Below are 20,971 nucleotides of genomic sequence, written 5' to 3' on the forward strand. Positions count from 1 at the left end.
TTTCCCTGCTGTGGCTCTGTCAAACACACACCTGTCTCTCTCACACACACACACACACACACACTTGTCTCTCTCTCACACACACATACACACACAAATTCAACCCACAAAGTTACAGTAACAACTTAATTGATTTTTCTGCTTGATGCGTGGAGGTTTGACCCTGTCTGTGTTCTCCCCCAGTCAGCGGGGGGCAGTGTGGGGGGCAGCGTGGGGGCGGGGGCCATGCAGCTAATGGAGACCTCCTTCTCCAGGACCCTGGCTCCCATGGTGGACCTGCACCTGCACCATCAGAAGAGCATCCCAGCCTTCCTGTCTGCCGTGACCCTTGACCTCTTCAGCCGACAGACCAGCGTCTGACCCTCTGGTTCTCTGTCCAGCTGGCAGGAGAATCTGCTGTTGCTGCAGACCCCCATCACCCCTGGAGAACTTCTAGGAGACCACCTGGAATTTATTTTGAGTTATTTAGTTTTAGTCTAGACTGAACTGGACTGGACTGTCTCCCACAGACAAATACACACACACGCACAACTTTGTTGTGGTTTTACCTGTCTGGTTGGGTTAATAAAGAGATCTCTTGAATCCATGATTCTGTGGGTGTCTGGGTTTGTGTGCCATCTAGGAACTGTGTGTGTCCGTGTGTGTCCGTGTAGTGTGTGTTTGTGTGTGTGTGTGTGTGTGTGTGTGTGTGTGTGTGTGTGTGTGTGTGTGTGTGTGTGTGTGTGTGTGTGTGTGTGTGTGTGTGTAAGACGGTCTGATCCTCTGACATTCATCTCCTTTAAAAGCTGTCTCCCTCCTCTTTCTCTCCTCCTCTTCTCCTTCTCCCCTCTATATCTCTCCCCCCTTTCTTTCTCTCCCTCTCTATCTCTCTTCCACCTTTTTATTCATCCTTTAATCTTTATTTGATCCCTGCACCAGTGCTGCGTGTGGCTGAATCATCAGTGTGTAAGGAGCCCTGGATTCTGAGAGAGACAGAGCGGCTGTTGGACTGCTGGTGTGTGTGATAAGATTTGGTGTGTGTGATAAGTGAAGTGTAGTTGTATAATTCCTCCCAGTGAGGGCAACTGTATAAAATGGTTATATTTTGTTATAACCACTATACACTGTGATATACCGTGAGGGGAGGGGAGGTGATGAGGAGTAGAAGAGATTCTCTCCTCCCCTCTGTTCCTCTCCTCTGTTCCTCCCCTCTGCTCCTCCCCGCTGCTCCTCCCCGCTCCTCTCCTTCCCTCTGCTCCCCTCTGTTCCTCTTCTCTCCTCTCTGTTCCTCCTCTCTTCCTCCCCTCTGCTCCTCTCCTCCCCTCTGCTCCTCTCCTCCCCTCTGTTCCTCCTCTCTCCTCCCCTCTGTTCCTCCTCTCTCCTCCCCCTCTCCTCCCCCGCTCCTCCCCTCTGTTCCTCCTCTCTCCTCCCCCTCTCCTCCCTGCTACTCCCCTCTGCTCCTCCTCCCCTCTGTTCCTCCCCTCTGTTCCTCCTCTCTCCTCCCCCTCTCCTCCCCGCTCCTCCCTCTCTCCTCCCCCGCTCCTCCCCTCTGTTCCTCCTCTCTCCTCCCCCTCTCCTCCCTGCTACTCCCCTCTGCTCCTCCTCTCCTCCCCTCTGTTCCTCCTCCTCCCCTCTGTTCCTCCTCTCTCCTCCCCCTCTCCTCCCCGCTCCTCCCTCTCTCCTACTCTCTCCTCCCCTCAGTTCATCCCCTCTCCTCCCCTCTGTTCCTCCTCTCTCCTCCCCCTCTCCTCCCTGCTACTCCCCTCTGCTCCTCCTCTCCTCCCCTCTCTCCTCCTCTCTCCTCCCCCGCTCCTCCCCTCTTCTCCTCTGCTCCCATCCTCCTCCCCTCCTTGGTGTTTTCTTCATTAAGAGACTGCAGGACATCAGAACTTTTGGAAACAAACAAACTGTCCAGGGACTGCAGGAAGCTGTCGTCAGGGTTGCCAGGGGATACGGACTCTGACGTCATCGGTGAATACTGGCATGTGGCATCTATGTTGGCGGAGCCTAGCATGTCTGGCTACCATTAGTGGATCAATGAGAAGGTATTGACTGTAGGCCCTCCTGTTGTCACCACAATAAATGTTCTGTTAGAGAGCATGTCTGTGATGGAGTGTGTGTGATGGTCCAGTACTTCATGACTTTGAGCTTGTAAGTGGGTCAAGGCTGCTCCTCTCAGAGACACAGTGATTGGTGGATTTACCCTTCAGCTAACTGCCCCATGCACACACACACTGGCACACTCACACACACACCTTGACACACACAGAAAGGAAGGTGGATGAAAGGTGATTGGGTGGATCTCCTCCCTACGCTAAAAAACTCAAATGAAACATTTATCTTAGGAAGGTACTTCGGTATGCAGTCAGAATACACACAGACAAAAAAATACTACACACACAGCTCGCCCATACACCTACACACACACTGAGAGGAGGCAGGCAGCTTGTGTGTGTGTGTGTGTGGGCGGTATATGACAGCCTCTGCTCTGACCTCATGTCCCCATCTTCACTCTGACTGACTGTGAGGTGCGTTAGTGTGTGTACCCTTTAACACCAGGAGAGGAGAGTGTTCTGGCTGTCAAGTTGCCATTTAAACTGCCAGCCTCCCTCTCTCAGACACCAGCCTCCTTCTCCACGTTAACCTGCCAAGCTAAAGGCTTGTTCCTATGAGACTGTGTTAGCGTAGTAAGTTAAAGGCCAGATCTCAGTTCTCCTCTCAGCCATGCCAACTGAACTAGCTCTGTATTATTAATGCAGTTGTAGCTTCTGAGTGTATGCACACACACACTCACACACTTCGTTGAACAGCATAAAAACATTGTATAACACATAAGTGAGAATGTTCGCTGTCCCCCTTCTTCCAGGTCCTTTGAGTAAGTGCCAATTGGAATATGAAACAGTGTGTGTGTGGGGGGGGGGGCTGTGTATGTGTGTATCTGTAGGATAGAACACCACCTCTATTTCACTATGGTGTGTGTGTGTGTACGTGTACACATAGGCCATACATGAATGCTTCTGTTCAGGCTTGTGTGAGTTGCCACAGCATGTCCGTGTGCTATTGTTTGACTTTGATGCTAATGACAAATTATACATAATAACAATTTTTTTTAATGACACTGATATTTTGTGTGAGACACCACTAAGCACCTTTCTGTGTTCATCCTGGTTTCCAGTTACCCAGAATGCTCTACTGCTCCATACCTGATCATCTCCTGTGGTTCCTGCTCCTGGTTCAAACTGGAGAGAGAAAACACGACAAGACCAATCACAATCTGTGTTTTAATGAAGCTCGTCTCTACCTAGTTACCTGCTTCAGTTACCTGCTAGTTAAGAACCATAGAAAAACACCAGATGACAAAGACAACCACCAAGACCTTTTAATCGAGCCCAGAGCAGGTCTAGACAGTTTAAGGCTGTGGTTGATTTAGTGGGTCTGGATGAGTGTATATACAGGTCTAGACCAGGACCCAGACCATGACCCAGACTAGACCAGGACTAGACCAGGACCTAGACTAGACCATGACCTAGACTAGACCAGGACTAGACCATGACCCAGACTAGACCAGGACTAGACTAGGACCTAGACTAGACCAGGACCAGGTCCAGCTCCTCCTAGAACCTCAGCTGGGTTCTCCTCCTGGCAGGGTTGGTTCTAAGAGTGTGGTCGCTAGCCAATCCCAGCCCTCCTTTTGGGGTCGTGTCACAGTTGTAGCTTGGTCTAAAGGACCAATCAGAGAGCGTCATTATGGGGTAGGTATCCTATAATAGGTGCGTTCGACATGGACTGACTTCATGCAGCGCTGCAGCCGGCTGCAGGCGGCTGACTTGAGACAATGAATTCTGGTTAGGCTTTTTGTCCGACTTGGGACGGCGCCGACGTCACTGTGACGTAGCCATCAAAGTATCGTGAGATCGATTTGAGAACTGCCGGCTGTGTAGCCGAGCGCTTATTCTCAAGAGCAACTGCACGGGTTCTAGTGACGACACAGCTATTTCATGATTGGCCAGACTCACACACGACAACTTTGACGCGTGTTTTGTAATTATTCTGACACCTTCAGTTTCGCCAATGCTCAAATCCGGACCAAACTGTTTAATTGAACTACGAATTTGTTGAAGAAAGGGTTTTAGTACGCCTCTTCACTAACTGAAAGGTTAACTATAAATGAAGTAGCCTAAAGTAAGCAAACAGCGCTTGATCGGCCATGACTGATGACAACGCAGCAAACCAGGAGAAGCTGGAATGTCCGACTTCACAGAGCCGTTTTCAACTCCTCCCCGACTGCAAGCGGCTACTCTCGCCGGTCGTTTCATGCAGCCGCAGTCCATGTCGAACGCACCTATTACTACAACGGAGTCACAGTATCTGGTTACCATGGTAGCGAGCTGGAGAAGGTTCAGGGCATAGATATATATATCTATGGTTCAGAGAGTCAGCTGACCTAAACGTGATGATGATGAGGAGGAATAAGCTCTGCAGAGTTCTATAAACCTTCAGCTCAGTCTAAAACACTGTTTAATTATGCAGAGATAAAAGATTACATTCATATGTTGCGGTGTGTGTGTGTGTGTGTGTGTAGAGAAGGGATTGGGCTACAGGGGCTACCACAGCACTTTGGTCATCATGTGATTGGAGGGGAGCAGGGAAGCAGCCAGCCAATGGGAGTGGTTGGTTCAGTATTGTGCCTTTTGATTGGTGATTTAGCTAAATATTCTCTTGGTAAATGGAAGGGGCATAGAGAGGTGCATTGTGGGAAACAGAAAGACTTGTGCAGTGTAAGCTCCACCCCCCCGCGTTGCAGCAGACATTCACAGATCAGAGTTGTTGTTGTTTGTGAAATTTGTTTGTTTACAAATAAACAAACAAAAACAAAACAATGAGGCAGGGGGCCTCCCCCCCCTCTGGAGTTTTCTTAAGAAAAAAAAACTGGTTGTCGTAGAAACGATACGGCTGCTGCAAATATAGAACTTCTCTTCATTTGTACAGTGTTCCATCGCCCGTCGCCATGGAAATGAGAGTCAATGTGTGTATTAGTCCAGAGAGACAAGAACAGGAGGAGGTTCTCACATGAAGAACCCGGTTCCAACGTTCTCTGGTAAACAAAAATGTTGACATTACCCGACGTGATGTCGTTTGTTGTTGTTGACAAAGTACATGTGTTGTTGATGAGTACGCAACAACAGTCTATCCACATTTCACTGTACAGGCCCATGCGATATTCAAATAATACTAAAGATAACAATAATATTGATAATGAGAATAATAATGAGAATAATAATCAATAGTAAGAATAACATGTATTCTAATGTTTGTAAGTCTTTAAGTACATTATCTAAGTAGAAAAGAGATCTTTAGTCACATGTTCTCCACAGTGAGAATGCTACTATAATATATAGTATAGAATACTATAATCTACCCAGTTACACAGTCGGTCATCCAGCTTCTCCCACACCAATGGTGGGTCATGTCTAATGGCTACAGGTTCTGATTGGTCCGTGTGTATAGAGACAGAGCTGATTGGTGTGTGTGGGGTCCCAATACTGCCTTTTTCAATGTGTGTGTGTGTTTGTCTATACATTACCCTAAACCTGTCTATACATTACCCTAAACCTGTCTATACATTACCATAAACCTGTCTATACATTACCATAAACCTGTCTATACTTTACCCTAAACCTGTCTATACATTACCCTAAACCTGTCTATACTTTACCCTAACCTGTCTATACATTACCCTAAACCTGTCTATACATTACCCTAAATCTGTCTATACTTGACCTTAACCCTGTCTACATTAGAGCAAGTGTGTGTATTCATACATTGATGTGTGTCTGTGTGTGTATACCGCTACATGTATGTATGTGTGTGTGTCATTGTTTGTATCAGTGTGGATGTATGCATGTGTGTATCAGAGTGTGTATCTATTAGTCAAGTGTGTGTGTCTAACTCTGTGTGTGTATCAGAGTGTGTATCTATTAGTCAAGTGTGTGTGTATCAGAGTGTGTATCTATTAGTCAAGTGTGTGTGTCTAACTCTGTGTGTGTATCAGAGTGTGTATCTATTAGTCAAGTGTGTGTGTATCAGGGTGTGTATCTATTAGTCAAGTGTGTGTGTATCAGAGTGTGTATCTATTAGTCAAGTGTGTGTGTATCAGAGTGTGTATCTATTAGTCAAGTGTGTGTGTATCTATTAGTCAAGTGTGTGTGTATCAGGGTGTGTATCTATTAGTCAAGTGTGTGTGTATCAGAGTGTGTATCTATTAGTCAAGTGTGTGTGTATCAGGGTGTGTATCTATTAGTCAAGTGTGTGTGTATCAGGGTGTGTATCTATTAGTCAAGTGTGTGTGTATCAGGGTGTGTATCTATTAGTCAAGTGTGTGTGTATCAGGGTGTGTATCTATTAGTCAAGTGTGTGTGTATCAGAGTGTGTATCTATTAGTCAAGTGTGTGTGTCTAACTCTGTGTGTGTATCAGAGTGTGTATCTATTAGTCAAGTGTGTGTGTATCAGGGTGTGTATCTATTAGTCAAGTGTGTGTGTATCAGGGTGTGTATCTATTAGTCAAGTGTGTGTGTATCAGAGTGTGTATCTATTAGTCAAGTGTGTGTGTATCAGGGTGTGTATCTATTAGTCAAGTGTGTGTGTATCAGAGTGTGTATCTATTAGTCAAGTGTGTGTGTCTAACTCTGTGTGTGTATCAGAGTGTGTATCTATTAGTCAAGTGTGTGTGTATCAGGGTGTGTATCTATTAGTCAAGTGTGTGTGTATCAGGGTGTGTATCTATTAGTCAAGTGTGTGTGTATCAGAGTGTGTATCTATTAGTCAAGTGTGTGTGTATCAGGGTGTGTATCTATTAGTCAAGTGTGTGTGTATCAGAGTGTGTATCTATTAGTCAAGTGTGTGTGTCTAACTCTGTGTGTGTATCAGAGTGTGTATCTATTAGTCAAGTGTGTGTGTATCAGGGTGTGTATCTATTAGTCAAGTGTGTGTGTATCAGAGTGTGTATCTATTAGTCAAGTGTGTGTGTATCAGAGTGTGTATCTATTAGTCAAGTGTGTGTGTATCAGGGTGTGTATCTATTAGTCAAGTGTGTGTGTATCAGGGTGTGTATCTATTAGTCAAGTGTGTGTGTATCAGAGTGTGTATCTATTAGTCAAGTGTGTGTGTATCAGGGTGTGTATCTATTAGTCAAGTGTGTGTGTATCAGGGTGTGTATCTATTAGTCAAGTGTGTGTGTATCAGGGTGTGTATCTATTAGTCAAGTGTGTGTGTATCAGAGTGTGTATCTATTAGTCAAGTGTGTGTGTATCAGGGTGTGTATCTATTAGTCAAGTGTGTGTGTATCAGAGTGTGTATCTATTAGTCAAGTGTGTGTGTATCAGAGTGTGTATCTATTAGTCAAGTGTGTGTGTATCAGGGTGTGTATCTATTAGTCAAGTGTGTGTGTATCAGGGTGTGTATCTATTAGTCAAGTGTGTGTGTATCAGGGTGTGTATCTATTAGTCAAGTGTGTGTGTATCAGGGTGTGTATCTATTAGTCAAGTGTGTGTGTATCTATTAGTCAAGTGTGTGTGTATCAGAGTGTGTATCTATTAGTCAAGTGTGTGTGTATCAGGGTGTGTATCTATTAGTCAAGTGTGTGTGTATCAGGGTGTGTATCTATTAGTCAAGTGTGTGTGTATCAGGGTGTGTATCTATTAGTCAAGTGTGTGTGTATCAGAGTGTGTATCTATTAGTCAAGTGTGTGTGTCTAACTCTGTGTGTGTATCAGGGTGTGTATCTATTAGTCAAGTGTGTGTGTATCAGAGTGTGTATCTATTAGTCAAGTGTGTGTGTCTAACTCTGTGTGTGTATCAGTGTGTGTATCTATTAGTCAAGTGTGTGTCTAACTCTGTGTATGTATCAGAGTGTGTATCAGAGTGTGTATCAGTGTGTGTATCAGAGTGTGTATCAGAGTGTGTATCAGTGTGTGTATCAGAGTGTGTATCAGAGTGTGTATCAGTGTGTGTATCAGAGTGTGTATCAGTGTGTGTATCAGAGTGTGTATCAGTGTGTGTGTATCAGAGTGTGTATCAGTGTGTGTGTATCAGAGTGTGTATCAGAGTGTGTATCAGTGTGTGTATCAGAGTGTGTATCAGAGTGTGTATCAGTGTGTTTATCAGAGTGTGTATCAGTGTGTGTGTATCAGAGTGTGTATCAGTGTGTGTGTATCAGAGTGTGTATCAGAGTGTGTATCCTAGCCCCCCGCCAGTTCAAGCCTTCTGCTGAGAGGACACCCCCTTCCAGTAGTCCAGGATGTCGTGCAGGTCCTCATCCTGGGCCAGCTGCACCTTCCTGCGGAGGGCGTGTCCGGCCGCCACGTACTCCTCCTCCTGCCGGTGCCTCCTCCGGTGCATCTTGAAGCGCTGCCAGAGGCCCCTGCCCGGCCCGCAGGACGCCTCGGGGCTGGAGCCCGCGCTGGAGCTCAGGCTCTGGTAGTGAGGCGACAGCGGAGGGTAGGGGGGCTCCGCCCGGGCAGCGCGGCCCAGGGAGAGGGCCTGGAGGTGGGGCGGGAGGTCAGGAAGAGCTGGGAGGTCTGGGCAGAGCCCCAGGGGCCCAGGGTAGGAGTGCCGGTGCTCGTGGTACTGCCGGAGACGCTGGGCTTCCGCACGCAAGATGGCCGCCGCTGGCGTCACGGTGAGGATTGGGTCTCCGGCACCGCCTGCTGGGCTGGAGGTTTGGTCTGAGTACCTGGAGGGGGGAGGAGGGGGAGAAGTGAGGTCACTTCCTACATCCTGTCTGTGTGAGGTTACTTTCTACATCCTGTCTGTGTGAGGTCACTTCCTGTGTGTGCGTACCGTAGGTCGTGGGTGGAGGCCCCTGGGGGCCGGTAGGACCGCGGGCTCCGGGCTGACCCACTGGACGAGACACTGGGGCGCTTTGAGGGCGGAGCCTCCATGCTGTGGTGCCGCTGGATTGGATGGTGGTAAGCCCCGCCTTTATACACCGGGGACAGGAAACCGCCGCCTCCCCCGCTTCCTGTCCCGCCCCCTGCTTTGCTGGGTTGGTCGGAGATCAGCATTAGCTGGGCGTCGCGGCCGGGGGAGGAGGTTGGCATGGCGCTGGGTTTGGCCCCACCCCCGGTGGCGGCCTGGAAGGAAGTGGACTCGGACTTGAGCGCGTCAATGCAGTTGTTGATGATCTGGTTAACCTTGTCCACCTCCTTGGCGATGGTCGAAATCTCTGCAACCGACCCCTGAGTGGGAGGAGACATCCCCCTCTCCCTCTCTCTCTCTCTCTCCCTCTCTCTCTCTCTCTCCCTCTCTCTCTCCCTTTCCCTTTCCCTCTCTCTTTCCCTCTCTCTATCTCTTTCCCTCTCTCTTTCCCTCTCCCTCTCTCTCTCCCTCTCTCTCTCCCTCTCCCCTCCGCCTCGCACCTCCAAATAGCTGGCCTTGTTCTTGGGAGTCTCGATGATCTCCTGGATGGTGTACTGTTCCAGCTCTCCTCCCAGGTAGGGCAGGCGCGACAGACTTTCCCCAGCCGAGAGGCCCTGTTTCTGGGAGAGCTGGGAGAGTGAGCCCCTGCCTCCCTCCAGCTCGCCCACACCCCCTCCTCCGTACTTCAGCTCAATGAGCGTGCGCTGGATCCTGTTCCAAACAAGCATCACATCAAACAGTCAAGCGCACGCTTCATTAGACCTAACTAAGAATTGTTTTGTAACTTTTAGGTGTGTTAGGGTGCATACTGCCCCAACATTCTGCGACCCACCTCTCCATCTTCCTCTGCTTCTCCTCACGATGTCTCCGCCTCCTCAGACAGTGGCAGGCCACGCCCAGGACCACCACCATGCCAAACAGACATCCCAGAATACCCATGATGTACAGCGTCGCCGACGACTGGGTGACGGCAGGTCCGGGCCCGGCCTTGCCTCCTACTGTGAGGGTGAGGCAGGTGTGGTTGTGGCGCAGGGCGTGGCGCACCGACACCACACAGTAGGTGTAAAGCGTGTGGGGCTTCAGGTCCCTCAGCTCCACGTCCTCCTGCTGGCTGTGCAGCTTCTGGATGTCTGTGGAGAAGCTGTTGTTGTACAGGGCCAGGGTGTACATCTTCCTGAAGGGCTGGGGGATCCGGACCGAGAGCACCGCGCTGGTGGGAGTCACCTGTGTCACCCGCATGTCCGGCCCCGAGTCCAGGGAGGTGGGGCCGATGCTGATTGGCTCCTCGGGAACAGGGGGCGGGTCCCCGGAGTAGCAGTCGTCCAGTGCACATGGCGGGGGGCGGGGGGGCCGGGTGGTGGCGTCCAAGACCCCCACGATGTACGGGGGGCCGCTGCTGTCCTCACACACCATACTGAGCACGTGCAGAGCGTTGCGGAAGGCGGGCTGCCGGGGGTTCTGGCTGACCAGGAAGTAGCCGTAGAAGCCAGTGGGCGTGTCGCAGGCCATGCGCTCGTTGGTGCGGTTGGGGAACAGGGCTAGCCAGCGCAGGAAGCCCAGCAGCTCACAGGAGCAGTTGAAGGGGTTAGTGTACAGCTCGCACGTGCTCAGACGGGACAGGCTGGAAAACACAGCGCCATCTAGCTGCTGGATCCTGCAACAACAGGTACCATATTAAACAACTACAGTAACTAACACTATAATAGTTCTATGTAAAACAACACTTGTATACAGTGTTGGGGGTAACGCGTTATGCAATATAACGAGTTACATAATATCATTACTTAAGGGAGTAACAAAGTAACAAAACGCATTACCTTTTGACATTGAGTAATATTACAGACATCCCAAATCTCCCGGAAGGTCCGGTAGTCTCCCTCATTTCTCCCTGACGCCCGGAAATGCTATACAATCTCGCGGAAATTGTGGATTTTGTATTTCGAGCGAGCAAGAGGGGGGGGGGGGTATACGTGCTGGTTGAGGGAGTACTTCATGTGTCCGGATTGCATCCCGGGGGGGGGGGGGGGGAACCTCCCGGAAATGAGTCTCTGCAGGTTGGGGCTGTCTTATATTATTACAGTTACTTATTTAAGTAACTTGCGTTACTTTTCCAAGTTACTGCATGAATTCAACAAAATAGCCTTATAAATATAGATTGTTGCCTAAAGGACACTTCCTGGGCACAGTAGCCTACTGTTTGCCTTTGATTCATTTTTTACATTGATGTGGCCTCTTCATTTTGCTCTCAAAGTTTGACAAAACACACAGATAACTTTGGTCCCATTCAGAATCTTATTGGCATCCATTTTGGCGTCTCGCGCTCGCCATCCACTCAAAACGTAACGTTAGCCTACTACTCTTTGGCCGGCTCGTAAGCCCAAACAAGTGTGTGCGGCGTGCCTGTTGTTCTGTTTCCGGTCTAGCTACATCCGGTGTGGTGTTGTAGTTTTTCTAACGTCAGTAGTTGTTGCAACAGCATGTGAAAAAAACTACAAGGTTTGCTAGGCCAAAAAGAACGTTAATCTCGCGATAAAAAGAATTACGCCGTTAAAATGGGTTTGCTTTAACGCTGTTAATAACGCGTTTAACTGACAGCACTAATATACAGCACATTTTGATGTTATACATGTATATATTATATTATGTAATATATAATGTTTGTTATATTTGATGTTATATTTGATATTATATTTTATTTATATTTTATTTATATTTACATTATATAGATATAATTGATTGTAATATTTTCTGTAGCTAAATTATATAAAAAATATATAATATATATATATATTTCCAGTATTCCAGTGTTGATGATGAGGTGAGGCAGCACCTGTTCATGGAGAGGTCGATGTTCTCGATGTTGGGACACTCCTCGAAGGTGTTGGGGCTCACGCTCTCGATCAGGTTAGCCTGCAGGTAGAGGTACTGCAGCCTCCCCAGGCCCCGCAGCATGCCCTCAGTCAGGTTCCTCAGCCTGGGGACACCCAACACACCTGGACACTAATACACCCCTACACACACACCTGGACACCCCTACACACACCTGGACACCCCTACACACACCTGGACACCCCTACATACACCTAGACACCCCTACACACACACCTGGACACCCCTACACACACCTGGACACTAATACACCCCTACACACACCTGGACACCCCTACACACACCTGGACACCCCTACATACACCTAGACACCCCTACACACACACCTGGACACCCCTACACACACCTGGACACTAATACACCCCTACACACACCTGGACACCCCTACACACACACCTGGACACTAATACACCCCTACACACACACCTGAACACCCCTACACACACCTGGACACCCCTACACACACCTGGACACCCCTACACACACACCTGGACACTACACACACCTGGACACCCCTACACACACACCTGGACACACACCTGAACACCCCTACACACACCTGGACACCCCTACACACACCTACACCCCTACACACACACCTGGACACTAATACACCCCTACACACACCACCCCTACACACACACCTGGACACTAATACACCCCTACACACACACCTGGACACCCCTACACACACCTGGACATCCCTACACACACCTGGACACACACACACCTGGACACTAATACACCCCTACACACACCTGGACACCCCTACACACACCTGGACACCCCTACACACACCTGGACACCCCTACACACACCTGGACACCCCTACACACACCTGGACACCCCTACACCTCTACCCCCCCCCCCCTCACCTGTTGAAGCCCAGCTGCAGCACCTGCAGGTTGTATTGGGCTGAGAAGGCCCCGTCCTCTATGTAGGATACGTCATTCTTGGTGAGGTTGAGGTAGGTGAGGTTGGAGAAGCGTCCCAGGGCGGAGAACAGCACGGAGCGGATCTTGTTCTCGTTGAGGCGCAGGTCCAGGATGGTGTTGTTGATGTGCTGGGGGATGCTCTCATACGGGGGCTGGTTCTGGCTGCAGATGGCCAGCCACACAAAGCCCTTCTCCCCCTCGATCAGCCAGCAGTCGCCCGTTGCCCCCGGGAACCGCATGAGTGACAGGAGGGCCAGCCAATAGACGGCAGTGGCCGCCGCAACGGTAAGAGAAGCCCCGCCCGCCAGAGTGGGAGTGCACGTTGTCATGACTTCCGCCGTGATGACGCCAGGTGTGTTGCCGTGGTTTTATGTGTGTCTGTCAGTCTGTCCGTCTTCCTGTCTGTCTGTCCGCCTCATTGGCAAGACTTGTTCTGATTGGACGGGGCTGGGCAGGTTTCATCTGATTGGCTGGCGTTTGGGGTCAGGAGCGGGTGCAGCACTGTGTTATTCCTCGCATCCAATTGGTTGGAGTTAATTTCCTCTTTGGGTGTCGGCATCTCTGATTGGATAACAGTCTGTGCTGCTGCCTTCTCATTGGTGCTGGAGAGAGAAATAAACACACCTGCTGTTTAACACGTGTGTGTGTGTGTGTGAGAGAGAGGGAATGTGTGTGGGTGTGAGATAAAGAGAAGGTGTGAGTGTGAGAGAATATGTGTGTGTGCGTGTGCGTGTGTGTGTGGGGGGGGGTAGCTATGCTTCCAGCAGTTAACTGGAGTAGAGGGAGACAGACCTGGCCAATTGCAGACACTATTAAGCTGAATATGGATGCTCCTTTTACTACACACACACACCACACACACACCACACACACCTAACGAAGCTCTCCACTCAGTTACTCATTAATTAGTCTGCAGCACTACCCTGGTTACCACATGCAAGAGTACCATGTCAACAGCTGCTGAGGGGAGGAGGGGAGAGAGGATGGGAGGAGAGAAGAGAGGTGGAGGGGAGGAGAGAGGAGGGGAGGAGAGAAGAGGGGAGAGGAGGAAACAGGGGGAGAGAGGAGAGGAGGGGAGTAGAGGAGAGAGGAGGACAGGGGAGAGGGGAGGAGAGAGGATGGGAGGAGAGAGGAGCGGAGGAGAGGAGAGGGGAGAGGAGGAAACGGGGAGAGAGGAGAGGAGGGGAGTAGAGGAGAGAGGAGGACAGGGGAGAGGGGAGGAGAGAGGATGGGAGGAGAGAGGAGCGGAGGAGAGGAGAGGAGAAAAGAGGAGGGAAGGATAGGGGAGAGGAGGAGAGAAGGTGAGGGGAGGAGGAGGAGCCTCAGACCTGACGCCAACATAATGTACAGGAAGTGATGTCATTGCTGGCTGAGATTAAGTAAGTGGAGGATGAACAAATCTGCTGTGTGTGTGTGTGTCTTCCATCCAGTCAGCACAATCTATTATTGATGGTGTGACTTCCTCCTACATAGCATGCGACTAACTCCACATGAGTTCACAAGAGGCACACACACACACATACACACACAGTGACCTGCTGTTGTCCTGGGGTGAGAAGAGAACAGAGGGAAGAAGTGATAAAAGCTATAAAAGGAGAAGGGAGGAGCAGGTGGCAGATACACAGTGGTTTCATTCTGAGTAAACCCTCCCACACACCCATGCTTCACCTCAAACACCTCTGACCTCAGTGGGAGGTTCATCTCCATGAATATGTAGCTCCGTTCCTTCTCTCCTTTCCTCCTCTCCTTTCCTCCTCTACTCCTCTCCTCTCCTCTGTCATCTCCTCCTCTGCCCTCCTTTCCTCTCCTCTCTCCTATCTTCTCTCTAACGAACACACACAAAAACACTCACACAAGCCACACACACACCATCCTGTCTTGTAAGATGTACAGAGAAGGCACAGGTACAGGTACACACAAACACACAAACAAACACAACTCACTTGCACACACTACAAACGTACACAGTCACACAGACACACACACATACAGTTAGGCTTTCTCGTGCTTGGGCAAAAACGACACGTGAGATTTGTTAAATCGATAAATGACTCATTCAGATTAGATTATAGAGAGATAAACCAGCTCCCAGGCTGTGTGTGTGTGTTTGTGTATGTATGCTTGAGGGTGTGTGTAAGTAAGTGTGTGTGTTTGCATGTGTCACTATCCAAAAAAGGAAACCAATTTTATTTGATTTTGTAGTCTCTCTCCTCTTCCCTCTCTCTCCTCTCTCATGAAAGTGTGATGGATAGATTTAAAAAAGGAATATTCTAGAACACAGCTCTGTGTGTGATGGACAGGGCTCTAGAACACAGCTCTGTGTGTGATGGAGAGGGTTCTAGAACACAGCTCTGTGTGTGATGGAGAGGGTTCTACAACACAGCTCTGTGTATGATGGAGAGGGTTCCAGAACACAGCTCTGTGTATGATGGAGAGGGGTTCTAGAACACAGCTCTGTGTATGATGGAGAGGGTTCTAGAACACAGCTCTGTGTATGATGGAGAGGGTTCTAGAACACAGCTCTGTGTATGATGGAGAGGGTTTTAGAACACAGCTCTGTGTATGATGGAGAGGGCTCTAGAACACAGCTCTGTGTGTGATGGAGAGGGTTCTAGAACACAGCTCTGTGTGTGATGGAGAGGGTTCTAGAACACAGCTCTGTGTATGATGGAGAGGGTTCTAGAACACAGCTCTGTGTGGGATGGAGAGGGTTCTAGAACACAGCTCTGTGTGTGATGGAGAGGGTTCTAGAACACAGCTCTCTTTGGGATGGAGAGGGTTCTAGAACACAGCTCTGTGTGGGATGGAGAGGGTTCTAGAACACAGCTCTGTGTGTGATGGAGAGGGTTCTAGAACACAGCTCTCTTTGGGATGGAGAGGGTTCTAGAACACAGCTCTGTGTGTGATGGAGAGGGTTCTAGAACACAGCTCTGTGTGTGATGGAGAGGGTTCTAGAACACAGCTCTGTGTGATGGAGAGGGTTCTAGAACACAGCTCTGTGTGACGGAGAGGGTTCTAGAACACAGCTCTGTGTGTGATGGAGAGGGTTCTAGAACACAGCTCTGTGTGTGATGGAAAGGAGATGAGGAAGGGATGTAAGAAACAGAAGGAGAGAGAGTTTGAATGATTTTAAAATCAGAATGTATGAAAATGAACATCATCCATGTAACCCCTAATACCCTCTTCTGTCCCACTGTGTGTGTGTGTGTGTGTGTGTGTGTGTGAGAGAGAGAGATATGAGAAATTAATGATATCTCTGGGCGAAGGGCCTACTGCAAGCCTTGCCGCTAGGTATGTCTGTCAATGCCATGACTGTTAAAACCTTACTGTATATTACAGTTTTTCTCAATTGGTTTGGCTCATTTCACGAAACAGAAATTACATTCTCAAAACAACACGTGCAAACCTCCAAACCGCTGGGCTCTTGTTCACAACAGATTGGAATTGTTCATTTCTTTAATCAAATTGCAATTGTATTAGCACATCCTTGTAAATGACAAGTGCAATTGCCTACAGTTTGCACACATTTTAAATGATTTAACACATCTTTGAAATGGTTAGGTATAATTGCCTTCAATTAGGCCAACTATCAATTGAAAATATCTTGCTGGTCTAAACTGACTGTTATTTCTCAGTCAAGTGGTTGTTCTCTGCAAAACCTATTGGCATAATTTCCTTGTGTACATCATCACCTGCACAATAGTTCACTCCACTGTCAAAATATATCATGCACATAATACCATGAAAAACATAATGGTATATACTGTAATATGGATCTCTTGGATCATCTGCTTACAGTGATTGTCAGGTGCAACTAGAACTTTACAAAACAAGGGGACACATCCGATCACCAATCACACAGTAAGTTTAGTTAGCTGACAGGAGCAATGCAGCAGTATAAATGCTTCCATCAAATATATAGAGCTTGTCACAGGCCAGCTCGGGGGAAACATCACTGTTTCTGCTGCCATTTCAGAGAATGGTGTAGTCACCCACATTCCCAGTCTTGGCCCATACAATACCCAGACACTCCTGGTGTCCTTGGACCGCCTGCACTCCGATTTTATCCCTCTACATGAGAGGGGTTTGGTAGGGCCTCACTTTCTTACATTTGTCGAGGATGAGCAGGAGAGTGAGGACGACAACTAGTGAAACTCCAGCTTTGCTTTACTTTCTTATTGTTTCCTTCTTGCCATGAAATGCACCCTCTGCAACTCTGACTAGGAAGGGGTCACATGATTGAGAAGTACCGTGGTTACTCATACTAGTCCCTTCAGTGTACAATAGGAATCATTTGATGCTGGGATATACAAAACAGACAATAGAGGAGGTGCATTTCATGCCAGGTTTACTGTAATGCACCCCCTGCTAACTCTGACTAGGAAAGTGTCACTTGCCTGAAACTTACTGTGGTTACTCATACTACTAGAGTAGGTTATACATAATGTTAATTTTGATGTGCTTATTGTATGACAGTATATTGTGCTGTACACATTTCCTGTTACAGTAACCATGATGTATGGCAATTACAGTAACAATTTCCATGGCAGTGTAAGTGCAATATGTGATGTGTCACCTTGTAGGCTACTTTTGAATTACTGTAATCCTTTTGCTGTTTGATACACATTTACATTTTACATGTATTCATTTAGCTTTTATTCAAAGCGACTTCCAAGAGAGAGCTTCACAAAAGTGCATAGGTCAATGATCCTAAACAACGAGATAACATTGTGGTTGGCCAAAACATGAAGCATACATTACAGTATTGTTGCTTGCTTTTGTACAGGTACACTCTTGCACTTTTGAGGTTCATGTTGTTTAGTTGCAACTTGTTTGGCTACATGCTGTTATGGTTCTTCTCTTTGGCACTTACTGTATTTGGGTTTTTCACAATGTATGCTTCATGTTTTGGCTACCCGAAATGTTTGGGGCTATCGCGTTGTTATGATCAGTGACCTATGCACTTTTGTAGTAGTCGCTTTGGATAAAAGAATCTGCTAAATGAATAAATGTAAATGTAGATTGAGACACATTGTATTCTGGAAAGAAAACATCTACTACAGTAACTGTAGCACATTGCACATAAGGGATATTTCTAAGGTTCACTGCCATACTGACAAAACATCTAAACATTTTGACCTGCAGTGTTTACACAATGCCAATGGGACTTTTCATTTTGGGGGCACTGACTATTTGTATAAGAAAAGGATTTAGTTTTGACTGATAAGTTGTCTGTTTTAGGAAAGAGATGACCCTTTGCAGGTGTTCTATGGTGTTTTGCTGAACCATCTGGGTTATTTTGGCAAATGTATTTAAAGGTTTGAGAATGTTCTTTTTTTTCTCGAGAAATTAGCCAAAGCAATCGAGAAGGAACTATTCATTTTGGGGGCACTGACTATATATATGAAAAAATGATTTGGTTTTGAAGCATGAGTTAACTGTTTTGGGTGAGATATGACCTTTTGAAGGTGATCTATGTAGTTGTGCTGAACTTTATAGGCTATTTCGCTAAATGCACGTGGAGCTTTGAGAATGTAATTTCTGTTTCAAGAATTGAGCCAAAGCAATTGAGAAAAACTGTAACATACATTTATGTGTTACTGTTACACTTACTATGCTACTGTTATTTTGCCATATTATTATTGTTAGACTCCTTGTTAAATGTTTTAATATACATGTTAAAATGTCCTTTCAATATGGACTTCTTTGGCAATACTGCTCAACCCGAACTGTCATGCCAATATAGCATTCTGAACTGAACTGAACTGAGAGAGAGGGAAGGAGAAAGAGAGAGAGTGTGTGTAGGTGTGTGTAACAGGCTTTAGGCCAGAAAAGGATTTAGCTCAGTTAATAGGATTTCACACTGAGACAAACACAGCACACACACACACAAATACACACACACACAAATACACACACAAATACACACACACACAGATTGAAATAAATGGTTCAGCCTAGATACTACATGAATTTATGGTCAGAATTATTTACTGTGCAATTACAGCTTCCCTGAATATGTCTGGAAGCTACTCACACACACACACACACACTCACACACACACACACACACTCACACACACACTCACACACACACACACATACAGCCTGTTACACTGACACACACACTGACACACAACACATTTATACAGACAGCCTGTCACACAAACACTAAGTCACGCACACACACACATACAATCTCATCCAATCTTTAATACACACATCATCCATCACTCTCAGCCCCACAGCTGGAAGGTTCAACAGAAATCTGAGAAAAACAACCACAACCTCAGGGGTTCTCTGGTAGATAAATACAGAGTGTGTACTGTACTGCACACACAGTGTGAGTGTGTGTGTGAGTGTGTCTCCTGTGTGTGTACTGTACTGCACACACAGTGTGAGTGTGTGTGTGAGTGTGTCTCCTGTGTGTGTACTGTACTGCACACACAGTGTGAGTGTGTGTGTGAGTGTGTCTCCTGTGTGTGTACTGTACTGCACACACAGTGTGAGTGTGTGTGTGAGTGTGTCTCCTGTGTGTGTACTGTACTGCACACACAGTGTGAGTGTGTGTGTGAGTGTGTCTCCTGTGTGTGTACTGTACTGCACACACAGTGTGAGTGTGTGTGTGAGTGTGTCTCCTGTGTGTGTACTGTACTGCACACACAGTGTGAGTGTGTGTGTGAGTGTGTCTCCTGTGTGTGTACTGTACTGCACACACAGTGTGAGTGTGTGTGTGAGTGTGTCTCCTGTGTGTGTACTGTACTGCACACACAGTGTGAGTGTGTGTGTGTGTCTCCTGTGTGTGTACTGTACTGCACACACAGTGTGAGTGTGTGTGTGAGTGTGTCTCCTGTGTGTGTACTGTACTGCACACACAGTGTGAGTGTGTGTGTGAGTGTGTCTCCTGTGTGTGTACTGTACTGCACACACAGTGTGAGTGTGTGTGTGAGTGTGTCTCCTGTGTGTGTACTGTACTGCACACACAGTGTGAGTGTGTGTGTGAGTGTGTCTCCTGTGTGTGTGCTGTACTGCACACACAGTGTGAGTGTGTGTGTGAGTGTGTCTCCTGTGTGTGTGCTGTACTGCACACACAGTGTGAGTGTGTGTGTGAGTGTGTCTCCTGTGTGTGTGCTGTACTGCACACACAGTGTGTGTGTGTCTCCTGTGTGTGTACTCTACTGCACACACACCATAACTCTCTTTTAGTGTGTGTGTCTCCTCTTCACCCTGAAGTACAGTTGGACTTCATAACTCACTGTTGCTATGCTGCCTAAGCTAAGCTGAGCTAATGTTCGTTTGAACAGCGCTAACTCTAGCCTAGCATCAGGCTAACTATGTTTATATATGCACAGCTAATGCTAACTAATCTAGCATCAGGCTAACTATGTTTATATATGCAAAGCTAATGTTAACTAGCCTAGCATAAGACTAACTATGTTTATATATGCACAGCTAATGCTAACTATGTTTATACATCACAGCTAATGCTAACTAGGATGGACCCAACTCCTACTTGCTATTCCAACATACCTAAAGAATCTCAATGTCAAGACGCGCACATACACACACACACACTCACACACACACTCTTCCTCCCAGCTGGTCAGAGGAGGATGCTCTGATCGTTTAGTGTGCCTTTGTCGTTGCTCATGCATGCACTTATAGTGATGTGTCAGCAACACAACACACACACACACACACACACAGCCTGCCATACATAGACACACATACATAGATACACACACACACACAATAAAGGAACTCCTGAGGGACCAGCCAGGCTGGAGGATAGTGCTGGATAATTTAATCACAATCCTTTTAATAGAGAGAATGAAAGAGAGACAGAGAGAGAGAGAGAGAGAGTGTGTGTGGGTGTGTGCGTACTGTACGTTGATGAGTGTGTATGCGTACTCTATGTTGAAGTGTGTGTGAGTGTGAGTAAGAGATTGATGGAGAGGTTAATCATAGTGGACAAGAGTGACGAGTGTGTGTGTGTGAGTGACTGTATGTGAGTGAAAGTGTGAGTGAGTGTGTGTGAGTGAGTGACTGTGTGTAGCAGCACTGTACATTTACATGTAGTCATTTAGCAGACGCTCTTATCCAGAGCGACTTACAGTAAGTACAGGGACATTCCCAGGAGGCAAGTAGGGTGAAGTGCCTTGCCCAAAGACACAACGTCGTGTGCACCAGCCAGGAATCGAACTGGCAAACTTCAGATTAGTAGCCCGATGCTCTACCCGCTCAGCCACCTG

General features: G+C 47.5%; 2 protein-coding genes across 3 annotated transcripts in view; one reads left to right on the forward strand and one right to left on the reverse strand.

The window, feature by feature from the left end:
- The window catches only part of mad1l1 (mitotic arrest deficient 1 like 1), a 13,384-nt gene extending 12,795 nt beyond the window's left edge, over nt 1–589 (forward strand). The window contains exon 18 of one of the 2 annotated variants that reach the window (XM_047042373.1): nt 184–589. In XM_047042373.1, the coding sequence (XP_046898329.1) occupies nt 184–360 (177 nt within the window). In that variant the 3' untranslated portion in view covers nt 361–589. The remainder of the gene's footprint in view (nt 1–183) is intronic. The other variant, XM_047042374.1, reaches the window with a different exon arrangement.
- A 7,579-nt stretch (nt 590–8,168) lies between these two features.
- On the reverse strand, nt 8,169–13,370 carry elfn1b (extracellular leucine-rich repeat and fibronectin type III domain containing 1b). The gene is made up of 6 exons (XM_047042216.1): nt 12,660–13,370; nt 11,726–11,869; nt 9,728–10,549; nt 9,389–9,606; nt 8,818–9,271; nt 8,169–8,710 (listed from the first exon to the last, which is right to left on the reverse strand). The coding sequence occupies exons 1-6, from the start codon at nt 13,046–13,048 to the stop codon at nt 8,233–8,235; spliced, it is 2,505 nt and encodes an 834-aa protein (XP_046898172.1). The 5' UTR covers nt 13,049–13,370; the 3' UTR covers nt 8,169–8,232.
- Nucleotides 13,371–20,971: the final 7,601 nt, after the last annotated feature.

The sequence above is a fragment of the Hypomesus transpacificus genome, chromosome 19, assembly GCF_021917145.1.
Source record: "Hypomesus transpacificus isolate Combined female chromosome 19, fHypTra1, whole genome shotgun sequence".
Taxonomy (NCBI): Eukaryota; Metazoa; Chordata; class Actinopteri; order Osmeriformes; family Osmeridae; genus Hypomesus; species Hypomesus transpacificus.

Coding starts and splice junctions, on each gene's coding strand:
- elfn1b (XM_047042216.1), bottom strand. CDS start 13,048: ATGACAACGTGCACTCCCACTCTGGCGGGCGGGGCTTCTCTTACCGTT. Junction 11,870..12,659: donor CTGCAGCTGGGCTTCAACAG/GTGAGGGGGGGG, acceptor GGGTGTCCCCAG/GCTGAGGAACCTGACTGAGG. Junction 10,550..11,725: donor ATCGACCTCTCCATGAACAG/GTGCTGCCTCAC, acceptor CTGTTGTTGCAG/GATCCAGCAGCTAGATGGCG.